Here is a 26,001-nt window from a genome sequence, read left to right as displayed (position 1 = left end):
ACATAATTCAACCACTGATAGCCATCTTGGAGGACCTGCTGCAGTGATCTGGATGCAAGTACTGGATGGCTGTTAATGTCATGCAGTGATGGAACATGAAAAATGTCATCCTTAGGCAAAGATACATCCACTGGGAGTGATCGCAGTCTTTTGGTACATGCTGATGCCAGTCCAATGGAAAACAAACTGAAATGACGCAGTTGTTGATGAGGATTATAATCAATGCTGTCACTTCCGCCAGTCGTGAAGACTCCTTTGGTGGCTTCAAGAACTACAACACCTTCCCATTTCCAATGAGTAATGAGTTGGCAATATCAATGCTCAGCCTTATTCTGCCGGCATGCCAACAAGACTCTCCTTTATATACCTTTATTACCATCATAAGGGTTAATGTGGCCTCTATTTCACGCAGATAGTGTGGCACACTCTGGGCATTTGCTGATCTTTTGTATACACCGTTGAACATCGGGTAGTTTAAGCCAGTGATAACACAAGCTTATCTGAAGCAGGATGTATATTGACATCGATGCAAGGGCCATCTAACAACATAATAGTAAAGATCTCAATGTTGAAACAAGAGATCTGCTTCTGAGGTATTCGAGAAAGAGCCTGAAAACATCTGCTTGACTGAGATCTTCATGAAACACCAGATCCCAACAACCAGATGACCTTTGTACTTCCTTGATGTCAGGGATCAAATTGACCATAGCCTGTCGAAGAGGAATTTACCCGTGATCAAAGCAGTGCCAGATGATCAGGTTCAAGTTTCTTGAAACCTTAGGCTTTTATAATTTTGGCAGTGTGGGTTTCACAAACTATATCTGCCTTTCTATAGAGACTGCTAAAGGTATGCAATGTGGGATTCATAAACCATGCCACAGCTCATTCACTTTGTTTTCACCAGGCTGTTTCGGTATGTACTCCTCTCAGCCTTTATCAGCTTTGTCTGACCCACCTTCTGTTGGTTGACAGCGCCTCTGCAATGGCGCTACTACTACACTACTCGCACCACCGCCACAACCAGAGATACCATCTACTACTACCAAGCTTGGCAAATCGCCATACTCACTGAGATTTGAGATATTTTTCTGCCGTTTTGTGTAACAAGCTTCTATTTTTTAGGTCGGCCACATAATTTCACCGATGCGGGATCTGTGATTGGTTCATCGCTGACAAACTGACAAATAAAACACACATTTCAGTCTCATATATCCATACTGATCATTTTAAATCAAATAACGCGTGTTGCTATCAATAGAATGACTTGAAAATAATAGTAAAACTGTGTAAAAATATGCATTATAAAGTGTGTCCTCAAAGGTGCTTAAAATTAAGGTGTACATATTCATAAGTAAATTTGATGTTCATCCTTCTACCATATAGCCAATGACAGGTACCTCGGAATTCACATTTAAAAACCCTGGTACCCTTTTCAAAATACCTCATATCACATAAACAGTGCCAGAAATGAGTTTTCCAACCCCAAATTAGTACAAATTGATATGTCACACAAGTTTGTAGCTCAAATGGTTCAAAAGTTGTAAAAACGCCTATTTTAAAGATGGCGGCCAGCAGCCATCTTGAATTTGAGGGTCAAAATGGGCATGGATTCCCAAAACACCCCCAAAAATGAATTCCTCACCATAAAGTAAACCAAATTCAACTATTTATAGTTTTTTTTTAGGTGAAATGGTCCAAAAGTTAGAAAATACCTTATTTTGGGTACTAATTAGCATAATTTATGCTAATTAGGGGGTTTTATGCATAGAGACAGAGTGTCTCTTTGGATGAATCTTTCTCTCTTGCCCCAAGGAACATCCATGCCAAGTGGGACCTTTGTTCTAAAAAATGCAGTGTTCAACCTCTTAGCAAGTCTACTAATAGTTAAAAATGCGATCCCCAACCCTTTGGTTACCTTTGGACGAATTTTTCGAAATCTCCGCGGAGTCTCCGTGTCTGAAATTCCCCGGTGCAAACATCGAAAATGTCGCAATTCTCAGTTCTCGGTGATGATACTATATCCGCATCGCTGTTTTCATACATGATATGCATATCTCTGACCCCTGTAAGGTCAAAAACGTTGCGTTGATTTCAACCAATCCGATCCACCGTTTAATAAGCAGCTTGATACTGACGTCATATCTGAGGTGACCAGGAGGCAGGAGCTACCATTTTGGTAAACTGAACTCGACTCGCATGCGTTCTTTTGGTTCACATAAATCGAACAAAATTTTCAATAACGGGTAATAGTATGATTTCAATTTTTTATTAATGAAGTTACTTGTAGTTTTGAGGAATGACAAAGTTGTTTTTGGAAACTTAGATGTTTGTTTCAACTGATGATGTAGGATCGCAAGGTGAGTGAATTCGTGAAGAGATTTGCTTGTTTGAGTGATAGTAGGATACGGGATGTAGGCTAGTCCTCTGTGTTTGACCGGCTCCGACGTCTCAATTCACAACGTCTCAATTCGTACCTGCTTACCAGACAGCAATACTGCGTATTGCTGTATGGAACCAGATATAATGATGAATATGATGTCTGATGATATACAATGTACTTCCTCCTCCTACACAGACCCACTGGTCCAGGTACGTACTGGTGATCGGCGATTGCGTAAAAGTGGCGAAGTCTGCTCCCCTTTTAGACTATGTATTAGGCACTTGAAACTTGATTCTGAGTTTAGCGTCCACCCGCGTTATGAATTTTGTGCTGCGTTTGAGTCTTGAGATGTAAAATCTGAAAATAATTCATTATTTTGCAAATTACTACTAAACCAGAAAGAAAATTTGTTCTGCAAAATTTTTAAACCCCTTTTTTTGTATTTGAACACTTCAAAAACTATAGAAAGCATTGAGAAGTTCTATGAATCCATCTAAATATTTTAGCATTAAAAATATACAGGTTTTTGACCCTTGCTCTATCCAATTATTTCAATTATACCTGGATACCAGGTTCAGACTAGAAAAGAAATCATGGAGAAATCAACCTAGCCAAAATGTTTTTACCAGATTGTTGATGTTGTAAATAATTTCACTAGGAAAGACTTAGTTTTGACAAATTGGTGCCAAAAAATTTATTTCATAATGTTCTGCATGATTGTTATTTTTGTATTTAATGAGTCAATCCCCCCATTTCCCCTATCCTCAAATGTATACGGAGAGGTTAGTACAAATTGGAGTGAAGAAGACTGGCATGGTATACTTCAGAATACATTTAGTTTGTTTTAAAACTTGAAAAACAAAAGCAAGATAATTATACTTTTAAGTTTTATAAATGTTTATGTGTGTTTCAGTGTGTTTGTGACATTATATTGCGACTGGTGATACCCAATTAGAATGAACAAAAGCGCATAAGCATTGGTAAAAGGCCGCTGGTAATGAAACCTTGAAAATAATGAATAATGAAATAGTTGCCTCATTATGAGCTGAAAAAAATGGGACGCTAAACTCAACATCAAGTTTCAATAGCCTTATCATGCGTAGCATTACGTCTGAAACTGCTCTCTTGTAGAGATCACGTCTGAAACTGCTCTCTTGTATAACATGTCAGATTGTCATGAAGAAGTTTGTCAAGTTTGTGTGCAGTAAAGGGCGATTTTTTACTTATTATACCACTTTTTTTTTCATTTAATTTCCACTGCATGGTGTTATTTATGTCCTCCGGTGAAGGTATTGTGACATTATAAGAGTAGATGTGTAGAACTGAGTAAGATTTTTGAAGATTTCATAGTCGTCAATTTATACATTGTGAAAGGTCAGGTTCCAAGATGGCCAGACAGGGTCTAATTCTGCATAAAACCGGGCAAAGTTATTTCTATAGATCTGCTGCGCATTCAAATTGCATTGTATTGCATCGTAATTTCATTTGTGTCTATGCTAATTATGTTTACACAACATGAACTCACGTGTTTTCAAGCAAATTCGCCGATAATAGGTGATCAAAAGCGATCGGAATGTTACAAAAGTACAGATCGCATTCAGCTTACTTCATATGAGACGATCTTTGGAAAAATACGGCATAATTTGTCTTGGTGTTTGCGGAATGCCATGCAGTAAAATATTAATACGGTTCGGCAATTCATGATTGACAACTAACAATCGGCGTGTCCTTCAGATCCTCCACTGTCAATTTCTTATCCACTCACTAATCCTCACAAAAGCTTTGTGTTGATTATGTAATGTGTGAGGCAAATTGCAATAAGTACAATGAAATAATGAGTAGGGCGGGCTCCGAGGCGGTTTCTTCTTCATCTTACGTAACAGTATTGTTCTCCAAAAAACCCGGAAGCTTGTCGTTTGGAGCTCTAGCTGAAATACAGCAAGATAATGTAAGATAGTAAATGTAAACCTGTATTTTAGCTAGAGTATCTCGAGCTAAAGATGGCCGCCAGTAGTAGTAGTGAACCGAGTTTAGGTGTTGAACTGAGTCTTCCAGGTGCTAGATCAACAAGACCAAAACGTAATACAAGTAAGAGTGTATCCTCAGTTGACAATATTAAAGATGATAATGGCACTGAGGGTATATTGGCGACTTCCAAGAAACACAGAAAGGAACCGAGAGGCATGAAAGAAAGGTCAGTTTCTGCTTCCCAAGATCAAGACCAAGTTAAGCTTTCATCAGACTCAGCCTCAGGAGCTGTGAAAAGACATAATGGTAAAACCAAAACTAGTAGTAAAATAAATGCTAGTGAGGATGATGAGTCAGATGATAGGCCCTGTGTTAAATGTGAAGGTACAATCCACGACCAAGTAAAAGCCCTTCAGTGTGATTTCTGTGGTGCGTGGGTCTGTCTTCATTGCACTGGCGTCGCAGAGGCTGTGTATGATGCTAATATGGGCAATGAAATTCCCAACTTCATCTGGTCATGTGATGGGTGTGTTTCGGCAGTACCAACTATTAAGAATATGAGTGAGAAGTATATTGCAAGCAATTACGCAGGAACAAGGGGATAGTAAGAAGCAGATGAAAGACCTGGGTAGATAGCATTGAGAGAACAATTGACGATAAGATAAAAGACGCCATCGACGATTACCGTGATCGTGAGACAAGGAAGTGTAACGTAATCATTCACAATATACCAGAGTCGATGTGTGAGGAATCACAAGAGAGAAAGGAAGCAGATGCATCTGAAATCGGTAATATGTTCCGGCTTGGTCTCGACATACAGGTTGGGACCCAAGTAAAGTTGGAGTCAGTAGTTAGACTTGGTAAAAAGGCAGGCGATAAACCCAGATTAACCAAGGTCACCTTGGACTCGGTAAAAAGTAAACGTGAGGTGCTCAACTCAGCAAACGAACTTAAAGAAACAAGGTTATGGAGTAACATATACATTACACCTGATACGTCACCGAAAGAATGGGAGAAAAATAAGATGTTGAGGGAGGAACTCAAGAGACGTAGAGATGATGGTGAAAAAGATCTGGCTATAAGGAAAGGGCAATTAGTCCATGTGAGCACAGGTACCGAGACACAAGTTAATGGTCAGAATGCACAAAACGCAGGTGACGGTCATATGGTTGGCCTTATGCCTAGCCAGCCCTTTCGTTAGTGCTATAAAGACAGATAGCTCTGGGAACCCTTGACGCATGCACGGCACTTCACAGCACCATTGGCACGAACAGAGCTACAGATGAGCACAAGTTTTCACCATGTGGAAAAAGTAATCCGCAGCAAAGCAGAGTTTCAAGTAGTCTTCTTTCAAGTATTGCAATTGATGGTCCTGAAAGCACAGGTACCATATTTGGAGCAAGTGATCCAAAGTGTGACATTGACAATGGTTCCAGTGGAACAAGTAATCCACAGTTAGCCAGAGGTTCATGCAAAGCTGTACCAAGAAGAATTAAAGATGATGAGCCTGATAGTTCAGGTACAACAATTGGATCAAGTAATCCAAAGTATGATGGTGGTTATGGAGAAATTACTCCAGGAAAGTGTGACATTGACAATGGTTCCAGTGGAATAAGTAATCCACAGTTAGCCAGAGGTTCATGGAAAGCAGTACCAAGTAGTATCAATGATGATGGGCCTGATAGTTCAGGTACAACAATTGGATCAAGTAATCCTAAGTATGATGGTGGTTATGGAGAAAATACTCCAGGAAATTGTGACATTGACAATGGTTCCAGTGGAATAAGTAATCCACAGTTAGCCAGAGGTTCATGGAAAGCAGTACCAAGTAGTATCAATGATGATGGGCCTGATAGTTCAGGTACAAAAATTGGATCAAGTAATCCAAAGTATGATGGTGGTTATGGAGAAAATACTCCAGGAAGCGGAGTTGGTTTTAGTAACCGTAAGACAAGTGGACCAAGCAGTGGGTCCACAAAGTTTGTAGACACTGACCAAGAGTCAAGTAGAGATGCTAAGAACACTGAGACGGACAGTAGTCGCCGTAATCAGGATAAGAATTTGAAGTGTATGTACACCAATGCCGATAGCCTCTTGAACAAAAGGATTGAATTAGAAGTTTTTGTGGATTCCAACCAACCAGACATAATAGCTGTAACTGAAGTGTTGCCGAAGTATAAGGGAAGAGACATAGAGAAAGTTGAGTTGGAGTTGGATGGTTATGATTGCTTTCTAGCATGTGAGGGCAGAGGTGTGTGTATTTATGTGAAGAAATGGCTTAAAGCCATACAAGTTGATGACCTATCTGACATGAACTTCCATGAAAGTATCTGGTGTGAAACCAGATTGTCAGATGAAGATAACCTGCTGATTGGTTGTGTATATAGAAGCCCGAACTCATCTCAAGACAACAACGATCACCTGCTAGACCTCATCAATGCAGCTAGTGGTAAGAAGAATACTCGTCTGCTGAAAGTGGGGGACTTTAATTTCCGAGAGGTGGATTGGGAGTCGTAGACGTCGTCTGCAAATGACCAGCATGCAAGTAGTAAATTGCTGGACTGTCTCCAAGATAATTATCTGTTTCAAGCAGTAAGCTGTTATACCAGATTTTGTGAAGGACAGCAGCCCAGTCTTCTGGACTTAGTTATTGTTAATGAAGAGCAGTTGGTCGACGATGTGACAGGGCACAATCCATTTGGAAAAAGTGATCATGTGGTACTTCAGTTTGAGTTGAAATGCTACAAAGATATTGTTGAAAATCAACCAGCTAGGTTTTTATATATGCCAAAGGTGACTATATGAAGTTAAGACAAGATTTATCAGAAGTCAATTGGAATGAACTTTATGATCTTGATGTAACCAATGCATGGGATTGTTTTGATAGCCACATTCATGAAACAATGGAGAAGAATATTCCCAAGTCTAAACCTGTTGGTGCCGCTACAAATAATAATAAGAAGAAGAAACCCCTTTGGATGTGCAAGGGGGCATTAGCCAAGGTGAAGAAGAAATACCACGCTTGGAAGAGGTATACAGCAACAAAACATTACAAAGACTATGAAGCCTATATCCAGCTGAGGAATGAAGCAACGAAAGGTGTGAGGTCTGCGAAAAGACAGTTTGAGAGGAAATTAGCTGAAGAAATTGAAGAGAACACCAAAGGATTTTGGAATTATGTTAGATCAAAAACAAAGGCGAAGAGTGGAATTAGTGATCTTCTTAAAGGTGATGGAACAAAGACAACTTGTGACGAGGAAAAGGCTGAAGTCCTTAATAGTTTTTTTGCTAGTGTGTTTACGCAGGAGGATGTAGAAGATGTTCCAGAGCCGGATATAAAGTATGACGGTGATCCCTTAGAGGATTTTGAGATCTTTGAGGAAGATGTTTTGAAGAAACTCCATAAGCTGAATCCATCCAAGTCACCCGGACCTGATGGACTCCATCCAAGGGTGTTAAAGGAAGCAGCAGATGTCCTTGCAAAACCTCTGACTGCAATTTTCAACAAGTCCATCAAAGAAGGACGAGTCCCTGACGGATGGAGAGTTGCGCATGTGACAGCAATCTACAAGAAGGGGAAGTCTACAGTTCCAGGAAACTACAGGCCAGTAAGCTTGACGTCAGTGGTGTGTAAAGTTTTGGAGGCACTAATTAGAGACCACATTATGCGATTCCTGGATGAGAAGAAGATCCTCAGTGAGCACCAACATGGGTTTCGCTCTGGAAGGTCATGTGCAACGCAGCTCATTAATGTTTTGGATACATGGTCAAGCATGATTGATGATGAGGGTGGAGTGGATGTTGCATACCTAGACTTCAGCAAAGCCTTCGATTCGGTTCCGCACCAAAGATTGTTGAAGAAAGTGAAGGCGCATGGTATACAAGGAAACCTGCTCAGTTGGATCAGAAGTTTTCTGCTGGACAGAAGGCAGTGTGTGGTAGTGAATGGAGTGAAATCATCATGGGCGGAGGTAGTCAGCGGGATCCCCCAGGGCAGTGTGTTGGGCCCGATACTCTTCATTATCTACATCAGTGACCTGCCAGACAGTTTGAATGGTAACGTGGAGATGTTTGCAGACGACACAAAGGTTTACAGTCACATTTAATAGGAAGCCACAAGATAGGGCTGTACTGCAGCATGACCTTGATAAGCTGAGTGACTGGGCAGAGAAATGGCAGTTAAAGTTCAATGTCGGGAAATGTGGAGTTATGCACTACGGGAGACAAGATGTTGGTAATACATATAGTATGAGAGATGGAGGAACGAGGGCTGATTTAGAAGTAAGAGATGAAGAGAAAGATTTGGGGGTTGTTTTTGACCCATCCTTGAAGTTCAGCAAGCATGTGGGGAAGGTGGCTATCAAAGCCAATAGGATTGTTGGATTAATTAGAAGGACATTCACGCACATGGATGAGAATATGTTTCTTCCACTGTATAAGACTTTGGTGAGGCCTCACCTCGAATATGCCAACTGTGTGTGGAACCCATTTCTTCAACAAGACATCACCAAATTAGAGAAGGTACAGAGAAGGGCTACTAAAGTGATTGCAGCTATCAAAGATCTCCCGTACCAGAGTAGACTGGAAGTTTTGAACCTACCCTCCTTAGCATACAGGCGCCTAAGGGGTGATATGATTCAGGTCTTCAAGATTATGTATGGAATCAATGATATGGACAAGAACAAGCTGTTTGTGATGAAAGATTCTGAAAGAGATCTTCGAGGTCATGGTCTAAGGATTCAAAAACAGCATGCCCGCCTGAACATAAGGAAATACAGCTTCACACACAGAGTGGTGGACCAGTGGAATTCACTTCCTAAGTCAGCTGTAGAGGCACCCTCAGTCAACTGCTTCAAGAATGAAATAGACAAGTTCTTCAAGCTAAGTACAACAAGTTTGTCTATTAAGTTTGTAAGTGGCTAAATATCCCATGCAGTGGAGTTTGAATGAATTAAGGTGGGCATTATAAGCCTTTTGGTTTAATTGAGAGCCCGAGAAGACAGGTGAATACAGGTGAATTACTCGAGAACTCTAGCTTCAAAGTTGCACATGATAGTTACGCGAATTACGCATTCGATGCTAGAGTGCTTTGCTATCGGTTTTTTTCGGTCAGACAGCAGTGCAATTTTTTGCACCAGAGGTTATTTATTCTGTTACCGTAATGTTGAAATTTGGATGAAAGTTATTTCAATGAGTCAACTGTATCTTTTGAGATTTGCCTTTTTTGGACAGTCTAAAATTTTACTGAAGTGTAATTTTAGATGCAATCGCCTGTCATGATCGGCTGGGTTTACTTCTGAACTTCCATTGCCTTACACAGTGTCATGCTTCGGTGAATCCGACTAGATTTTGAATGCAATGGTCTCTAGCCTAAAATGTGATGCTATCGGTGAGCAAATTTTTGGCTAGACTTCTCGAGCATGTGTAGCATTATCAGCTAGCAGCTTGCACTAATTAATTTTTGTTACATTTGCACTTACTCGAGAACTCAAGCTTCGAGTTTGCGCACAATAGTTATGCATTCGATGCTAGAGTGCATTGCTATCATTTTTCGGTGGAACAGCGGTGCAATTTTTTGCACCAGGGATTATTTATTTGGTTACGGTACCGGTAATGTTGAAATTTGGTTGAAAGTTATTTCGATGAGTCAACTGTATCTTTTGAGCAATTTTCTCACCCGGGGGGATCACTTGCATACTAAAGTGGTATGCATGCTCGTCCCAGCACCTCAAAAATGGACCCTAAATGGCGAATCAGTGTGGAAAAATTTCACCCTTAATTGGCGCAGGCTGTCTAAATCTTACCCCTAAAATATGGCGTAATTCGGCATAAGAAACTAAAATGGACCCCTAAATGGCGTAAATTCTAAAACAAACCCACTGAAGTTAAAAAAATAACCCCTAAACTTCGAAACTTTACCTGAAAAGCACCCTTTTTTCTAAAACGTTGACGCCACCACAAGGGCAAAAATCAACCCTTTTTCAACGTTTTTGGGGACGAGCATGCGTACCACTTTGGTATCGAGTGACCCCCGGTTTTCTCACTACCATTCGCAATCTTATGTGAACTACTAAATCGCAACAGTATAAAATAGTTGCTGACTGTATCTATTTATTGATTATTGATTGATTGATTTGTTGCAGAGGCGATGTCACGAGTAACCAGACGTCAGGCGGCGGCTGCCAATCAGGACATCAAACAGGAGCCATCCTCATCACCACCTGAAGATGAAGATACCAAAGACAGTGTAAACAAAGAATCTTACCAGAGAGCAGAGGTCAAAGGTCATCCTGTGTCAGAGGTCAGGAAGAATGTGGCTGACTTAAAGGAACCAGGTCTGCCTAGAATTGAAGTTGCTTTTTATGTGATCTGTATCGTGGTTATAATGTTTAAGGCAAATGTGCTTGCAGTGTACAGGAAGTCAAATGGTGGGTATACATACTATATCAACAGGTTATAGTACTGTAAATGTGAAAATTTTTATGCTACATTTATTTCCGCTGATTTTCGCGTTCCAAGTTGCTACCTTGAAAATAACAATGCGCCGAGTATATCGCTTTTGCCTTTACATGTAGGTCAATGTAAGGAAACTTAGAATCGCGAATTTAAAAATAAGGGAAACAGTTCAAAATTGGCAAAGCGCGAAAAATTTCCACTTTTACTGTAGTGCAAGAATGTCCTATCTGCAATAGCTGCCCTATAAAGTAGATAGACATTTCATAACTTCTGCACTCTATATTGTACACATAGGACACTTGGCAGCTATTGCAGAGAGGGCATTCTTGGCCTAACATCTCAATATTTATGATATCGTTGTTTGGCTGAAAAACCTCATATGTGTCATTGGCCCCTGAATAGGTTTAAAACAAAGCCTCCTATGTAATCTGTGGGCAGTTTTGTTTTAAACATGTTCAGGGGCCAAAAGCACATAGAGGTTTTTCCATGTTATTAATTCAGACAGTTTGCAGTTGAAGATACCATTCCACCCCTGCCCCCTTTTGTTATTTTAGGTTTGCTCAAAATTTAAGGTTTTAGCAGATTCAACCCATCATTATAGACGTTTTTCAAACAAATCCAGGCTACCGGGCGATCATGCATATCACGCTTTGCATGACTGACAGGTGATTGACCGGCAGCCTGGATTTGTTGGGAAAACGTCCCGCAACAGGTTGAATATGCTATAATCTTAAAAAGACAACAAAACATTCCACTGGAAGTTTCTCAGAAGTTGAAGTTCAGAGCTGTAAGCATTTTATGGAAATCTACTATGTCTATAATTTACATACTTTTACAGATCATGTAAGTGACTTTGGTCCGTATAACCTTAAGCCTGGCTGGAGAATACTGGGAGGAAAGCTACAGGTAAGTCTCTCCACATGGTTGTCAACTGTAGTCAACAAGTTTTCTTGTTGTTTTTTTAATTCAAAAATTTCAGAATTGTAAATTTTCATGACCCTATTTGGAATCAGCATAAAAGTGCATTAAAATGAGTACAAACAAGCCTAGTAGTGTTGTTACAATGGTCCTTAATGCTCTGCGTGCTAGCCATGCGCTTCAACGGAAAAAGTTCAAGTTTTGAAATATTTTCTCAAAATATCAAGAGTTATCTTAAGAACTACTGAACCAATACTAGGCTTGTTTGTACTCATTTTAATGCAATTTTCATGTTGATTCCAAATAGGGTCAGGAAAATTTACATTTCTGAAATTTTTGAATTTTAAAGAAATTTTTGAAACATGTCGTCTGCAGTCGACACCCGCGTGAAGAGAGTTAAGATAGCTCTTGATATTTTGAGAAAATATCTCATTGAAGCATATGTCTAGCACGCCGAGCATTAAGTCATTCTTATCCCACTCAAGTTATGTGACAAGTCTGGCCTTTGAATTTTTTTCACCGATAGCTTCGCATTCAAGGCTAGAAACCCAAGCTTTCAAAATTGGGTAGAAGTTGATGAAGCATGACACAGTGCAAAGCAATGGAAGTTCAGAAATGTACACAGCCAATCACGATGGTCGGATCGCATCAAAATTGTTTTATAATTGAACTTGATCTCAAGTTTAACCCATGCTTAAAAGATACAGTTCGTCATGTGAGTCGGATACTTATGTTTTAAAAATGTACATGCTGTATTAATGAAAGGCATTAGTTTTCATCAGGGAGTAATACATGTATTATGTATTATTTTGTTTTTATCTCTCCGTAGGATGTATCTGATTTTGATTTTTAGAAGCTTTATCATAATTGGTCAGTCAGATGAACACATTGTATAATTAGCCAATCACAAATGTTGTTAGAAAGGCAGTAGTGGTCATCAGGGGGTAATACATGTATTTCATTGTTTTTATCTCTCTCAGGATGTATCTGATTTTGAATGGAACTATTCCAAGAGCACCCATTTATCACTTCCATTTTTAGTGGCATTGTTTGGTCATATCATTCTTGGACGTATCATTGATGCCTATGCGCCAAAGGTAAGGATACTAACAAACACATTTAGTATGAACAAACATTTTGACTTAATGTTCCCTACTTCAATACGCACCCTTAGGTCCGTATACATGCACAAAACAGGTTAGACCAGGTCTAACGTTAGACCTTATCTAACCATGGAGGTTAGAATTAGGGAGGGATTCTTTTCCTCTTTTCTTTTCCTCTTTTCTTTTCCTGCTTTACTTCTACCAAAGTCAAAAAGTTAAACTGCAGCCATCTGATATTAAGCTACATGTATTTACCCTCTAAAATATTATAAAATAAGATGTGTAAACACCAAAAAGTTCCTTGTCCATGACTAATATCTGCATACGGACCTTAAGGCTTCTCTTCCGGATGTTGATTTGTACCTAAATTCCTTCCCACAATACTATATATGGATATTGCATATAAAGGAGATGGATTATCCTCTTAACTTTCCCTATTACCTTGTGGGAAGGAATTTAGGTACAAATCAACATCCACTTCATGCACAATCGGTTTTTCCCGTTGTAGTCCATACACCCCCTATGAAAGACATGCCCTTAATCTTTCAGTGTGAATTTTGAATTTACACCCGCTGTGTAGGCATTTACAATTGGGAATCTTTTGGTGAGAGATTTAATGAGGGCATATTAAGTCCCAACTTACACTTGTGCAAATTCAAATGACCCTGCTCCAGTCATGCACTATGCATCTAGCGTACAGGGTCAGAAATTCGCAATCCTCAGGTATTCTCTTAGTGGAATTTTGCAAGAATCCATGGATTCTCACCATATAACTTTGCATGATAAACTGAAATATTTACAAGAATCCATTTAGATTCTTCAATTTTGTTGACGAGAATCTTTGCGAGAATGGATTCTCGCCAAATTTCTGACCCTGGCGTAAGTGTTGCACCCAAGTGAATGGGTCTCATTTTTTTCGCATTTATAAGCGGAACAAACTTTATGAATAGGGGATTTCAGTATAACCTATCCTGTAGCAGTGCCAAAAATGATTCTTAATTGAGTACAAGTTGACAAAAATTTGAAAAATAATCAATTCTGGATATTTTGGAGAAAAAAGGTCATTTAGTGAGAGTTTATTCTATCCAGAATATGTAATTAAAAAGGGATCATTGGGTGACACCAAAACAAACAAAAAACAGAATCACTGGAGGAAGTTGAAAAATAGGGGTCAATGTGGCAACACATCCATCGTATATTTTGTAATGAATGTCACCTTTTGGTAAAATGTAAAATATTCAGGTTTGATTCACAATATGAAGAGCTTATTTCCAAACCGTGTCAAGTCCACAACCAGTGCCGGCGCCAGGATTTTTTTTTTTTTTCGGGGCAAAGTGGGGCAAGAAAAATATTTTGGGGAAATGCCCCCCCCATAAAGCATCGCCACTGTCCACAACCCCATGTGTTTCATTTACTTGTGTGATACAATCACAATTACTTTGACAAGTTTGACATTAGCACCATCAACCAGCTATTATTTACCATAACAATATGCAGACTATTGTTCTCATTTGGGAAACACACAGTTTCACACAGTATTGTAACTGTTTGTCCATCCACTGTTTGCTTTGTAATGGTGCATCCAACTGAAATTATAATACCTATAGCATCACAACTCATTACAATATCGCACAGGAAAATCAGATACATGGGTTTGTAGACTTAGCACGGTTTGGAAATAAGCTCTTCATATGCTCATCAATGCCATTCTAGCCACCATTGGATTTTCACACGAGTGTGATAATAATAATGTTGAGAACAGCTCCATGAAAGGTTGCCAGTGATCAGTAGATTGAAAATGGATCTACTATAATTGTAAATTGCTGTTTTTCCGTGCATTCATGTGTAACATTAGAATGATTGTATTGACATGGTAACACACAAATTAACATATGTTCCTGTGTTGTATTCGTATTACGCAGGATTTAAATATTGACATTTTCCCATGATGCACTGCATACTCTGGCCTCTCCCCAGTAACCGCTGGTGGCGCATTTTTGTGTGAATCAACCGAGTTATTTTCTTTTTATATGTACAATTCTTTCCATTCCAGCTGAAATCCCAGTTGAGTCTTGCATACAGTCTAGCTTGCATTGTAGGTTTCGTCGGTTGGAAGGTGTTCCTTGTATTTCTTCTTCACACCGCCGTCACGTTCCTCGCATCACGGACAGAACGGAGTTCTATCGTGTGGGTCGTTATGATATTTCAAATAGCAACACTTAATTTTGATCCATTTATGTCGTATCAGGTATGTAAATTATCACATGGATGCACAAGTTCAAAGCCCACTAAATTTTTTCAAAAAAAATTACAAAAGCAATTGGTAGCCTATTTTATTTGACACACCTGGTCCAGTTTACAATAACCCACATGGTTTTGTTTGCTCACAATGGCTCATGTAAGTAAGGATGCAGTGTTAAAAGTTGCACTGTCTTCCATTCAAATCTCAAACAAAATAAGCTACCAATTGTATAATTTTTGGCCCCCACACATATGTGGGGCTTATGTAATCATGCAGATGGTTGCCTGCCTGCCTGGTTGTTTGTTTGCCTGGTTGTTTGTTTGGCTGGCTGTCTGGGCAGAAGCAAATTCATTAATCCACTCTGCAGCTCCAACGCAGTAACCGATAAACTTCATTATTATGTTTTCAGGGTTATTAGGAGTTAAGTAAACCTAATAATGATAATATTGGATGGCTTATTTCGCATGATACCATAACATATCGGATTCGCCATACAAATATCGAACGCGCCGTGGGCTCGTCCGATATTTTTATGACTCATCCGATATGTTATGGTATCATGCTCAGCCATCCAATATTATATCAAACTTGTATGGGGATAGGATGTATCCCCATACAATGGTATAGTTTTATGTCAAGTTATTTGCATATATATGAATATTAATGATCTTATTTGCATGTTTTGCCTAAACTTTCATTAATCCACTCTGCACCTTAATAAACACAATAACCGATCAACTTTATTATTATGTTTTCAGGGTTATTAGGAGTTAAGTAAACCTAATAATGATAATATTGGATGGCTTATTTCGCATGATACCATAACATATCGGATTCGCCATACAAATATCGAACTCGCAGTTGGCTCGTCCGATATTTTTATGACTCATCCGATCATGCTCAGCCATCCAATATTATATCAAACTTGGTTTGGTGATTGGATATGGTGGCCTGGCAGGGCCGTTCCTAGGGATTTTGCCGCCCTAGGCAAAGCCTTTCCCTGCCGCCCCACCAGAGCATACCAAAAAAGTGTTAAGGGGGATTACCCCCTTGAAAACTCATCTTTTTTTTTCCAGTGGCGAAGCTAGGGTTTGTGGCGCCTAGGGCTAAGGATACACAATGACACCATCCCTAATTCTTGAAACAATTGCGTGCGGAGCGAGCAAAAATGTGCACAAATAGGGCCTACCACTAATTAATTTTGGTTATAATGATATTGAATATCGGTCTTAAAATTGATATTGCAATGATTTTGCTGCCAAGCCTTGAAAATTTTGACTTTCATCACTTGGAGGGGCGCAGAATTGATCCTGAATTGGTCAATTCAGCGCCCTCTAAGGGAGGCGCTGTCATTTTTTGTTTCTGCATCCTTTTTTTGCGCCCATCTACGTTTGCCGCCCTAGGCGACCGCCTTACCTGGCCTAATGGTCGGAACGGCCCTGTGGCCTGGTGTGCTGTATAGTTTTGTGTCATGTTATTTGCATATTTATGAATATTTATGAGCTTATTTGCATATATTACCTACATTTTCATTAATCCACTGTGCAGCTTAAATGCAATAACAGATCAACTTCTAACTTGGTATTGTGATAGTATATAGTGGCCTATAATGTGCTGTATAGTTTTGTGGCATGTTATTTGCATATTTATGAATATTAATGAGCTTATTTGCATAATATTTTTATTACAAACCTTTATTACACACCTTTGTGTGGGGCCCACCTTAATTACGAACCGTATAATTCTAGTTTAATTATATGAAACACTTTTTGAGTTATTCTAAAAAGTCTTAGGGGTGAACTTTTATTTTGAAAGTGTATGTTTGATTATTTATTTCTAAATTGTGGATTTTTGTCTTGCATTCAATGGACAAGTTCAGGAAGAGACTGTTATGAGCAAAATGGTCTCGATTGAGAAGTTTAAATCTAATTACAACTCAAATTTGGGAGAGGAAGTTTGAAGTCCTGATGTTACACGTAACTGAATCTTAATGTGCCTCTTTCACTAAACAGCGTCTACTGTTCGAGGAAGAACAAGACTTTCACAATGTCATATTCGGTGTTGCAATGTGTCAACTACGACTCCTCAGTTTTGGCATAGATTATTGTCAGAATGGCAGACAGAAGACAAACAAAGAGGACAGGACAGACAAAGAGGACAAGACAGACAAAGAGGACATGGCAGACAAAGAGGACAAGACAGACAATGGCAATGAAGGGATTGCTTACAGATGGTCTTTCTACCATATTATAGTGTATAATTTTGGCTCCCATTATTTGCTGGTGGACCTGTGCTAACTTATGATAAGTTTAGAATTGAGGTGAGTGGTATAAAACTTGTATTACTCCCTTTTCCAGGAAAATAAAGCACACATTTTTTGGGATTCAAAAAATATTATCAAGTTTTGCAAAATGAAACATAACTCAATCCCTGACTGCAGACGACACATTCTAATTTTTTTTTAAATAAATACAAAAATTTAGGCTCCAGTTGGGTTGGGGTATATTTGTCAAAAATGACTAAATAATATTTATAACAAAATTGATCTGCAAAATGGCACTTGATATACAAGAGGCCTGAAAACGAGACACCTATTTGTGGTGCGTCCCCATATGGTCATTCGTACTGAGTACCCTCCTGAAAATACACAAACGCATTAATCCAATTACACCCCAAGATACAAACTCATTAATCTGCTTCTTAACTCCCTTGGTATTGATTGATTCATTTGTGTCCATGTGCAGTACTATCAAGAGCCAAAACCATTATCCAAAGAAGAACTCAAGAAGATCCTGAAGGAATTCCTTCGCTACGCATTCTGGTGGGTGTTTATTGATGCAGCCTTACATTTCCTCTACTTCCCGGCTTTCCAACAGCGGAGGCACCTACTTATGTTCTTGCCTTCATGGGCAATAGGTAAGTACAATGTTGTCCACCCACAATAGTGAAAAATATGAAAAATAAGTTTTGCTACCCAGCAAACACAAAAGATTTTATAGAAAACTTCTTTATGGGTTATTTTGTGATGTTAGCATATCCTTAGGGTGTGGTTCAATAGATATTTGTGAAAAAAGCTTTTTTCCAAACTTTCAGTTGACATTGAATTTGCAGGTTACACACAATTACATGTATTACAGGGCACACCGACATCGCCTGGCTAATAATTACTTGGTACAGCAGAGATACTAAAATAAATACCGGGATCGATACATTGAATGTGCTATGCACGCTTTGATATTCGACGATACATCTTTGGATACCGGGATAGAAAATAATAACAATCTCCCGTACTTTTTTTGCTTTAAAGAAGCCATATTTAGATCCTTGCACTTGAACATATGTGTTGAAAGGATATGATAGTCATTAGCTTGAGTATTGAGAAAGAAGCGTGCGTCTTGAACTAAAAAACTGACCAAAATTTTGATTTTATATTGCGTTGGTCCTGTATGGACTACAGCGTAGCTGCACTCACTCCCGTGGAGGCAGTATAAAAGTCGATGACCATTGACCTCAATGGCGTATACAAGCTTACTCACACACAAAGAAGTCAATTACCGAGCTATTGTCAGTAGCCTTAGTCATGTCCCTCGGCTCATTATGCGTCTCAAAGGTCGGAACAAAATGGCCATGCATGGCTGTGGATTCAACCTACCATGGCGATTTCTGCCATGAAGATATCGGGGTGATGACACTGTGCAGGGCCCCATAGGCTACTGTCTTGTAAATTCAAGCTGTCAAATGATCAAATCTGCAAGAAAGCTTATGTACATATAGTTATGAGAGTCCTAGGTTTCTGATGGTATACAAATCTTTTTTGGAGTAAGTTGGGGACGAGGCTGTGGATCACAAAGTGCCCCTGTAAATGTCAGATTAAATAAAGGGTATAAAACTTATTAATAACATTGAAATAAACATTTCTGAAAACTTGATGCAAAACATTCTAATATAATATTACTTAAAAGGGCATTTCGTGATCCACAGCCTCATCCCCCACTTTTCTCAAAAAAAGTTGAGATTTTTATATCACTGGAAACCTCTGGCTACATAATGTTTATGTACAAAATATTTCTTGCAGATTAATTCGTTAGCAAAGATATCGTGAAATTTGAATTTAGTTCTGGTGCACCAGAACGAAATTACAACGCATTGTCTATGGAGCAGTGTAATACACATAATCATGCATAACTCATGAACGCAAAATCGGAATCAACTGAAATTTTGGGAATAGGTTTTTTCGTGGATATCTAATGAAAAATGACATAAATAGAGGATGCTAGGATCACAAAATACTCCTTTAAGTGTAGACAGATATTTTGCAAAAATGTTTGCCCACAAATATGTTGTTATAGTGCTTTTTCATATAAAGTGTTTTAAAACATTTTCATGACCTTCATAGAACTGACATTCAAATGTTATTAAAATGTTTTGAATAAAACCAGCATGCGTTTATAATACATGTATAACATTTTAAAAACATTTGTGTGTTTGCTGGAATGCTGGGTATACAATAAGGTTCGCAGTGATTAAAGAGTTTAACTTCAGCAATCAACACTACACTATTTTTCATTCACCTGTAACACTTTCGCTAGGTTAACTTGCGTCATCAGCAGATGGTGATGCTGTGTTGAAAATGTGAGCACGCTAATGTGTAGACCAAAAGAGTATTCCCCGTCTGGTCTATGACACTAACGCACTTATACCTTGGTGATAAAGCTCCCCCTCCTTGTGCCTGAAGTACTGATCATCCAAGCTAAATCCAGCTGATCTCTAATAACATTTCTCTTTCCTATCTATACATGCTGCCCAGGTGGAATAGCCCTCAATCAGCTGATCTTCTTTCAAGTCAAGTATGTAGTTTTGTATGGGCTACCAAGAGCTATAGGTCTGTTTGATAGAGTTGATGTACCACTACCACCTATATGTGTATTGGGAACTTACATGTTTCAAGATTTTTGGAGGTAAGTATATGGTGTCTTGTTTAATTTTTTGTTCTTTCTTTTTTTTCTTCTTTTTTTTGTCCTTTCTTTTATTGTCTTGTCTTGTCTTTTCTTCATTCATTCTTTCTTTCCTTCCCTTTTTCTTTCTTCTTTAAATAAATAACCCGCATTTACACATCATTTCTTAATAACAAACACAAGTAATCACTGCGACTAAGCCCGTGTACTTGTGGATGCATATGAAATGTGCATTAAAACAATGAATGGATGATACATTTTCAATAGTCTTTTAAACAAAAAAAATTCAACTTCTGTATTTTATTGTTCTGAGCAACACTAAAATGACCATATCTTTAGAACCATAAGTCTAATTATGATGGGGGTTTCAGCAAAATAAAGATCTGAGAATGGCTCATATAATGAGATTGAAAACTGAATTTTGATTTTATTCGACATCAGACTTATTTTGCTTGGCGTTAATGACTTTGCACCATCTGTTTTATGGTCATTGCCTGGTCATTTTAGGGGTTTGCGTTGGGCCTCTGTATTTTGCTTCGTTAGCTCACAAATTACCTCGGCCCAAAACAATTACCTCAATTTCACACAATGACCTCAAAACAGATAGTACGCAGTTATTATTGCCTAATTATCAAAATGATAGTATCGAAATTGATGTACTTTAACTTTGTTTTTTACTAGGTACTTTGACAGGGGTCTCCATAGATTGCTGGTACAGTAAGTATCTTCTGGTGTTTTTTTGATGGATTTCCAGCTTTTTTTGCTTTCAACATGAAAATTCTTGGGAATTTCCTAGTATGTCATTGGTGGTAACAATATTTCCCACCCAGTTAGTTGCGCATGTGCCACACACAAAATATTACATAGCATTCCAAGTACTTGTCAATGTAAAATTATGAAACATGAACTTCATCCATTGTGCTGCCTTTTTTAAAGACATTTCTTGTTGCCTTCAAACTTGTGGTCTTTGAGTGTGATGTTAATTACAGAATCGAATAAACAATATGAATTTTTGTTTTTACTATCCTCTACCTTGTGATAGATGACAGGCAGGTCCACTACAATAATGATTTTTTTTATTTCCTTGACCAGCAAAGTCCCTCATTGGATGTTCTCTTTATGACCTCTGTGTTTTTCAGTTCAATTCAAAACGCTCAATTTATATACATCCCTGAAAGGCCAACATGAACTACCATAAAAACTTGATAGTTAGCATATGTGCTTACTATCGAGAGCTTTTAAAACACAAAAGTGTAAAGGGTTTTCAGCAAATCATCGATACACCTAGTTAATACGAACAAGTAAACCTGCAAATATGTGTCTCAACCCCATTAGCTCAGTTGGTAAAGCGCCAGACTTTGGTACATTCCATGTTTTCAAAAAGCGCTTGATAGTAAGCACGTACATGTATGCTTATCTCTGATTTTTATTATATAGGTTTTTCTTTTATTACAATTTTATTTCAGATGCATTTATATACCCCTAGGCGGCTCACGGCGTGGTCTGTTAATGCAACTTCTATCATCTTTGGTCTGTTTTTGGTTTGTGTACTATTGGCACGGCTCTGATACACATTTATTATACTGGTCATGGTTTAATTGGGTTGGTGTGACATTAGAACAACTTATACAATTAACTATTGCCAAACATGGCATGGAAACGTACTGTGTAAGTATGAGTAGAATCAGAAAATTTATAATTTTGGCATGAGTCTGATAGACATTTATTATACCAGTCTTTAAGTGTCCGTATCCATAGCAGTTGAAAGGAGTAGCCCATTGTGCTCTACAGTACTATGATAGAACTTCACCGTACCATTGAAAAAGCACACAAAATCTCTGTCAACTTTCAAGTACTCACTTAAATCAAGGGTGTTTAGACTTTTGTTTGAAACATTATGACCCCTATAGTATTGTGAAACTACCCATAGCTCTCAATATTTAAGCGGCTCTTCAATACATGGTGGGATACTCCCTTAGGTCCGGTTTCTCAAATAATGGCTAGTGGTCAGGCTTCCTAAGCCATCAGGCTTAAAGAGGAAGCCCCGCCAGAGCAGTTCTTCTGGGGTGAACCAAACCTGCTTGGTTATCAATTTAATCAGTGACAAGGTTATCTCTGAACTTTAACAGAATTTAGCAGGTGCTAATTGATGCAATAACATTAAACATTAATGAGCACCTTTTTAAATTCAAAAATAACCTTGTCACAGATTAATTTGATAACCAGTCAGGTTTGGTTCACCCCAGAAGAAATGCTCTGGCGGGGCTTCCTCTTTAAGCCCAAATAGTCAAATTAGGTAACTTCCATTTGAAATACTCGCTCCAGTTATAAAAGAATATATGTAGCCATAATACAAGGGGAGTATGGGATTCAAAATGATTAACCCTGACCAATTACTTTTGAAAAACACACTCCCCCTGTGGAAGATATTTCCAAATTCTTCCACAGGGGGAGTAAGCAGGTAAACAGGATATTATTCTAAAGTTGCTTCAAAACTAAATTAATCAATTTTTTCCTCTATTTTATTCACAGAAACGCAAACTATCAGGTGCTATGTATGTATGCGTCTTGTAGGCATCTTAAGGACACCTTTATATATATGTTTAGCTGCTTCCAATTTAGTTTTCTTAGCTGGTACTCGTATAGCACATATCTATGTTGATAGACTAATACTATCAGGTAAGTATGAGCTGGGTTAACACTGTGAACCTTAATTAAGGAACAAGCCCTCAGGCCAAAACCAATTAATTGTTTGCTTGCCCACAGGTCCTCTTCAAGTGGAAGGGTCAGGAGGTCGGCAGATTTTTTTTTCTCTCTCAAATACAGGAATCGGATAGGCCAATACCACACCATGGCCCTTTTTCCTGTGCTGTTACCTCGATCTTTGACAACTACATCCTCTCTGGTACAACACCCCTCCCCCTTACACTGTCAAATATTTGCCGAACAGATTGAATTTTACTGTCAGATATTATTGCCATTTCGCCAGACAGCCACTGGGTATTTTTCGATGTCATCAGTAGCCATTTTAAAAGCCATCAACGTACATGTACACTGTGGTTTGTGAACACTATTCATACTAAAAATAGCTTCACTAAAAATATTAAAAGAACATATCGTTCCGACAAGAATCACACAAGATAATTTTTATGTTTATTTTAATATTTTCACAACTGAAAATAATTAAAACAAATATTTCTTTAAACAAAACAAATTTAATGTATTTAGCATGAATACTTTCTGAAATAAATCATCAACTGTGCGATACATTGGAGGTGACAAGAGGTGACAAGAGTCAAATTCTGCACCACACGTACCGTAACAGCACGTTGCATATACACTTAGGTCTGCTACTGTGCATTTGTGGAAGATGTTTGTTTTTTTCATTTTTTGTATAATTTAGAAAAAAAAAGAAGAAAAAAAAGTTTTTACGGTTGGCACAAATTTTACGATTGGTCGGCTGTGGGCAAGCAAACAATAAATTGTTTTTGGCCTTAGCTTTAGGTATCAATGTAGCTCTGAGTGTAACTCCTTCAACACCATCATCTTTATCATCATCATTGTTCTTCTCATCCTCCCCATCATTACATAAATGAGTGCACCAAGTTTGCCACAAAATGCTTAAATATTGGGTTATATAAATATTATAAAACATTTTTCAAATGTTGTCTCAAAATATTTACAACATAACCTCATTTTGAAATTTGAAAGTATATAATTTTTGAACATACTTGTGTTTACTGATATAATCATCCAATATTTTGATATACTCTGCATGCTGGCCATTGGCTTAAAAGAGTCAAGTTATCAAGAGCTATCTCCAAAACCACTGAACCAATACTGGGCTTGTTTGTACTCTTTTTAATGCATTTTTCATGATGATTCCAAATATTGTCATGAAAATTTACAATGCTGAATTCTCAATTTTTGAATAAAAAAAAAGGTTTTGTCTGCAGTCAACACCCGCATAAGATAAAGCTGATTATTGTCACTATTATTTTCTTCTTCTACAGGATGGCCATATGAAGCACTTACTACAGCATTCTTACTATACTGTTTCATTCAAGTTGTCAAGGATTTCCACAGGGTGTACGGCAAGAGATATATGTGTGAGAAGAAGTATGCATCATGAGCAAACATTCATACATACGCACTATAAAACAGCATGTGTGATTGGTCAATAGCATTGCATAATTATAGGTCAATAAATGCATGTCACTTGTTGGGAGTGAAATTGTACTCAATAATGCACACATCAACATATCAGTACAAGTGCATTATTTTGTACAATTTCTCGAACAACAAGTGATACACATTCATTAACATATTATATACACAAGAAAACAATACATTATTTTTGCTATTTTTATAACAAAATTGACACTGAAAATGTTGAAAAATACAAGCAAATATAAATGCATCAACCCACAAGAAAAATAAACATGTCCGAAAGCACAGCGTGTAGTACATGTTGTGCTCGCCCGTGCATATATCATTGCATCTTTCACATTTTTGTAACGTTTGCTCTGATTGGTTCTTGCTATCTAAGAGTATGTACGAAACAACATTAATGCCCGCTTTTCTGGTCCTAAACAAGCCACGCTGGAACCCATGGACGTTCTCGAATGCGATATATGCACATATGCTCATGCGCTATTTATGCAAAGTGAGAATGATATATATGTGATGTTCGCACGCATCCAAACACGATGGGCTGGGTGTGTTAAAATTTTTCTCTCAATTGGTGATGGAAAAAACTTTCAAAAAGGTTAAGGAACTGGTAGATTTTTGGTCTAAAATGATTGTATTTTTAGTTGTGGAGGAAAATACAGCACATAGAATGTTGTGTATGTATAAACTGGGTTCATTTATATATTTTCATGACAAAGCGTTGTTTATAATCTCTGGCTAAAGCTTTTGGGCATAAACAAGCATTTAGTCATGAAAATATATGAATGAACCCCTAATTTAGTCGTTGGCTGTGGCTTAGCTTGAAAGCCCTGAATTTCAATATCGGTACCTGCAGATCATCTATCACACGGTAGACTACAGTGTCTGTGCTGTCGCGCAATATGCTTGTCGAGGTGCACACTAGCTGCAGGTATGTAGCACGTTGTAAGAGAAGTGTGTAATACGCCTGCAGAACGTGCAACTGTATTTAGACAAGTTTTGTTCACTTTAGAGGAGTTTTCATGACGATAACTTATTTATTCCTAAATAAAACTGGTACGTGGGATCGATGGCTTGACATCCCCTCTTAAGGACAGAATTCTCTCATTCTCAAATTTAAGTATATAATAGGAAAAGCAGAAGTCTGAATCTAATCGTTCTACAGATGTTACCAAGGACAGGATTCTCTCATTTTCACATTTAAACAAGTTAGACCAGGTCTAAGATGAGATCTGTGGAGGAGGAACATTTTGGTATTTACATGCCTTATTCTATAATTATATAATATTGTAGATGTGTAGCTTATTAGCTTAATTTTTGGACTTTACTAGGAGTTGGAGTAAAAGAGGGAAAGTCCAACCTCCATCATGTAATTTGTTCTGTGCAAAGGGACCCAAATGTTTATATTTTTAGAGTCAGTATGTATGCTACATTATGAAAATATGAAAATTGATTTTATATTGTAAATAAAACATATGAGAAGACAATCTTTAGAAACAAGTTATCATCATTTTTTGCATGAAAATGTTTTTCCTGGATTTCTGAAATTAAGAAATGAAATGCAATACAATTTCTTCCAAAAATGAAATGTGTACCACCTACAGGAAACAAATTGGGTGTGTTTTAGCCAAATCAGATTATTTTATGTACTTTTTTATATTGTAATTTTGTAGAATAAATTAAAAGTGAAGAAAACTTGCCAGTTTACATGTATAGTTTTAATGAAGTTGCAAATTTATTGTTTCTCCTGAATAGTTCAGTGAGTGACTTGGTGATCACTATCAGTAGTGTAGGTCATAAGGGGTGGGG

The 26,001-nt window shown here is 38.0% G+C and overlaps 3 protein-coding genes across 4 annotated transcripts in view; all 3 read left to right on the top strand.

The window, feature by feature from the left end:
• LOC140146162 (uncharacterized) overlaps window positions 1-17,948 on the top strand; it is a 20,480-nt gene extending 2,532 nt beyond the window's left edge. For both annotated transcript variants that reach the window (XM_072167923.1, XM_072167924.1), the window contains exons 2-7: window positions 10,492-10,776; window positions 11,643-11,710; window positions 12,703-12,819; window positions 14,879-15,073; window positions 17,080-17,387; window positions 17,812-17,948. In XM_072167923.1, the coding sequence (XP_072024024.1) occupies window positions 10,497-10,776; window positions 11,643-11,710; window positions 12,703-12,819; window positions 14,879-15,073; window positions 17,080-17,364 (945 nt within the window). In that variant the 5' untranslated portion in view covers window positions 10,492-10,496 and the 3' untranslated portion in view covers window positions 17,365-17,387; window positions 17,812-17,948. The remainder of the gene's footprint in view (window positions 1-10,491; window positions 10,777-11,642; window positions 11,711-12,702; window positions 12,820-14,878; window positions 15,074-17,079; window positions 17,388-17,811) is intronic.
• On the top strand, window positions 8,558-9,271 carry LOC140140371 (uncharacterized). Its single transcript, XM_072162133.1, has one exon. It carries the CDS (start codon window positions 8,558-8,560, stop codon window positions 9,269-9,271), a length of 714 nt encoding a protein of 237 aa, XP_072018234.1.
• On the top strand, window positions 17,621-26,001 carry LOC140140363 (protein-cysteine N-palmitoyltransferase HHAT-like). The gene is made up of 7 exons (XM_072162125.1): window positions 17,621-17,641; window positions 17,812-17,983; window positions 19,875-20,025; window positions 20,704-20,739; window positions 21,489-21,690; window positions 22,555-22,701; window positions 24,036-26,001. Exons 1-6 carry the CDS (start codon window positions 17,621-17,623, stop codon window positions 22,594-22,596), a joined length of 624 nt encoding a protein of 207 aa, XP_072018226.1. The 3' UTR covers window positions 22,597-22,701; window positions 24,036-26,001.

This window comes from Amphiura filiformis, chromosome 2, assembly GCF_039555335.1.
Source record: "Amphiura filiformis chromosome 2, Afil_fr2py, whole genome shotgun sequence".
Lineage (NCBI taxonomy): Eukaryota > Metazoa > Echinodermata > Ophiuroidea > Amphilepidida > Amphiuridae > Amphiura > Amphiura filiformis.
This window is presented reverse-complemented; position numbering and strand designations above follow the sequence as displayed.

What these genes read in the sequence shown, in the direction of transcription:
- LOC140140371 (XM_072162133.1), top strand. Translation starts at nt 8,558, where the DNA reads ATGCACTACGGGAGACAAGATGTTGGTAATACATATAGTATGAGAGAT.
- LOC140140363 (XM_072162125.1), top strand. Translation starts at nt 17,621, where the DNA reads ATGGCACTTGATATACAAGAG. An exon ending in ATGTTTCAAGATTTTTGGAG is followed by an intron (nt 20,026 to 20,703) that starts GTAAGTATATGG and finishes GTTTTTTACTAG; the next exon opens with GTACTTTGACAGGGGTCTCC. An exon ending in ATGGCATGGAAACGTACTGT is followed by an intron (nt 21,691 to 22,554) that starts GTAAGTATGAGT and finishes TTTTATTCACAG; the next exon opens with AAACGCAAACTATCAGGTGC.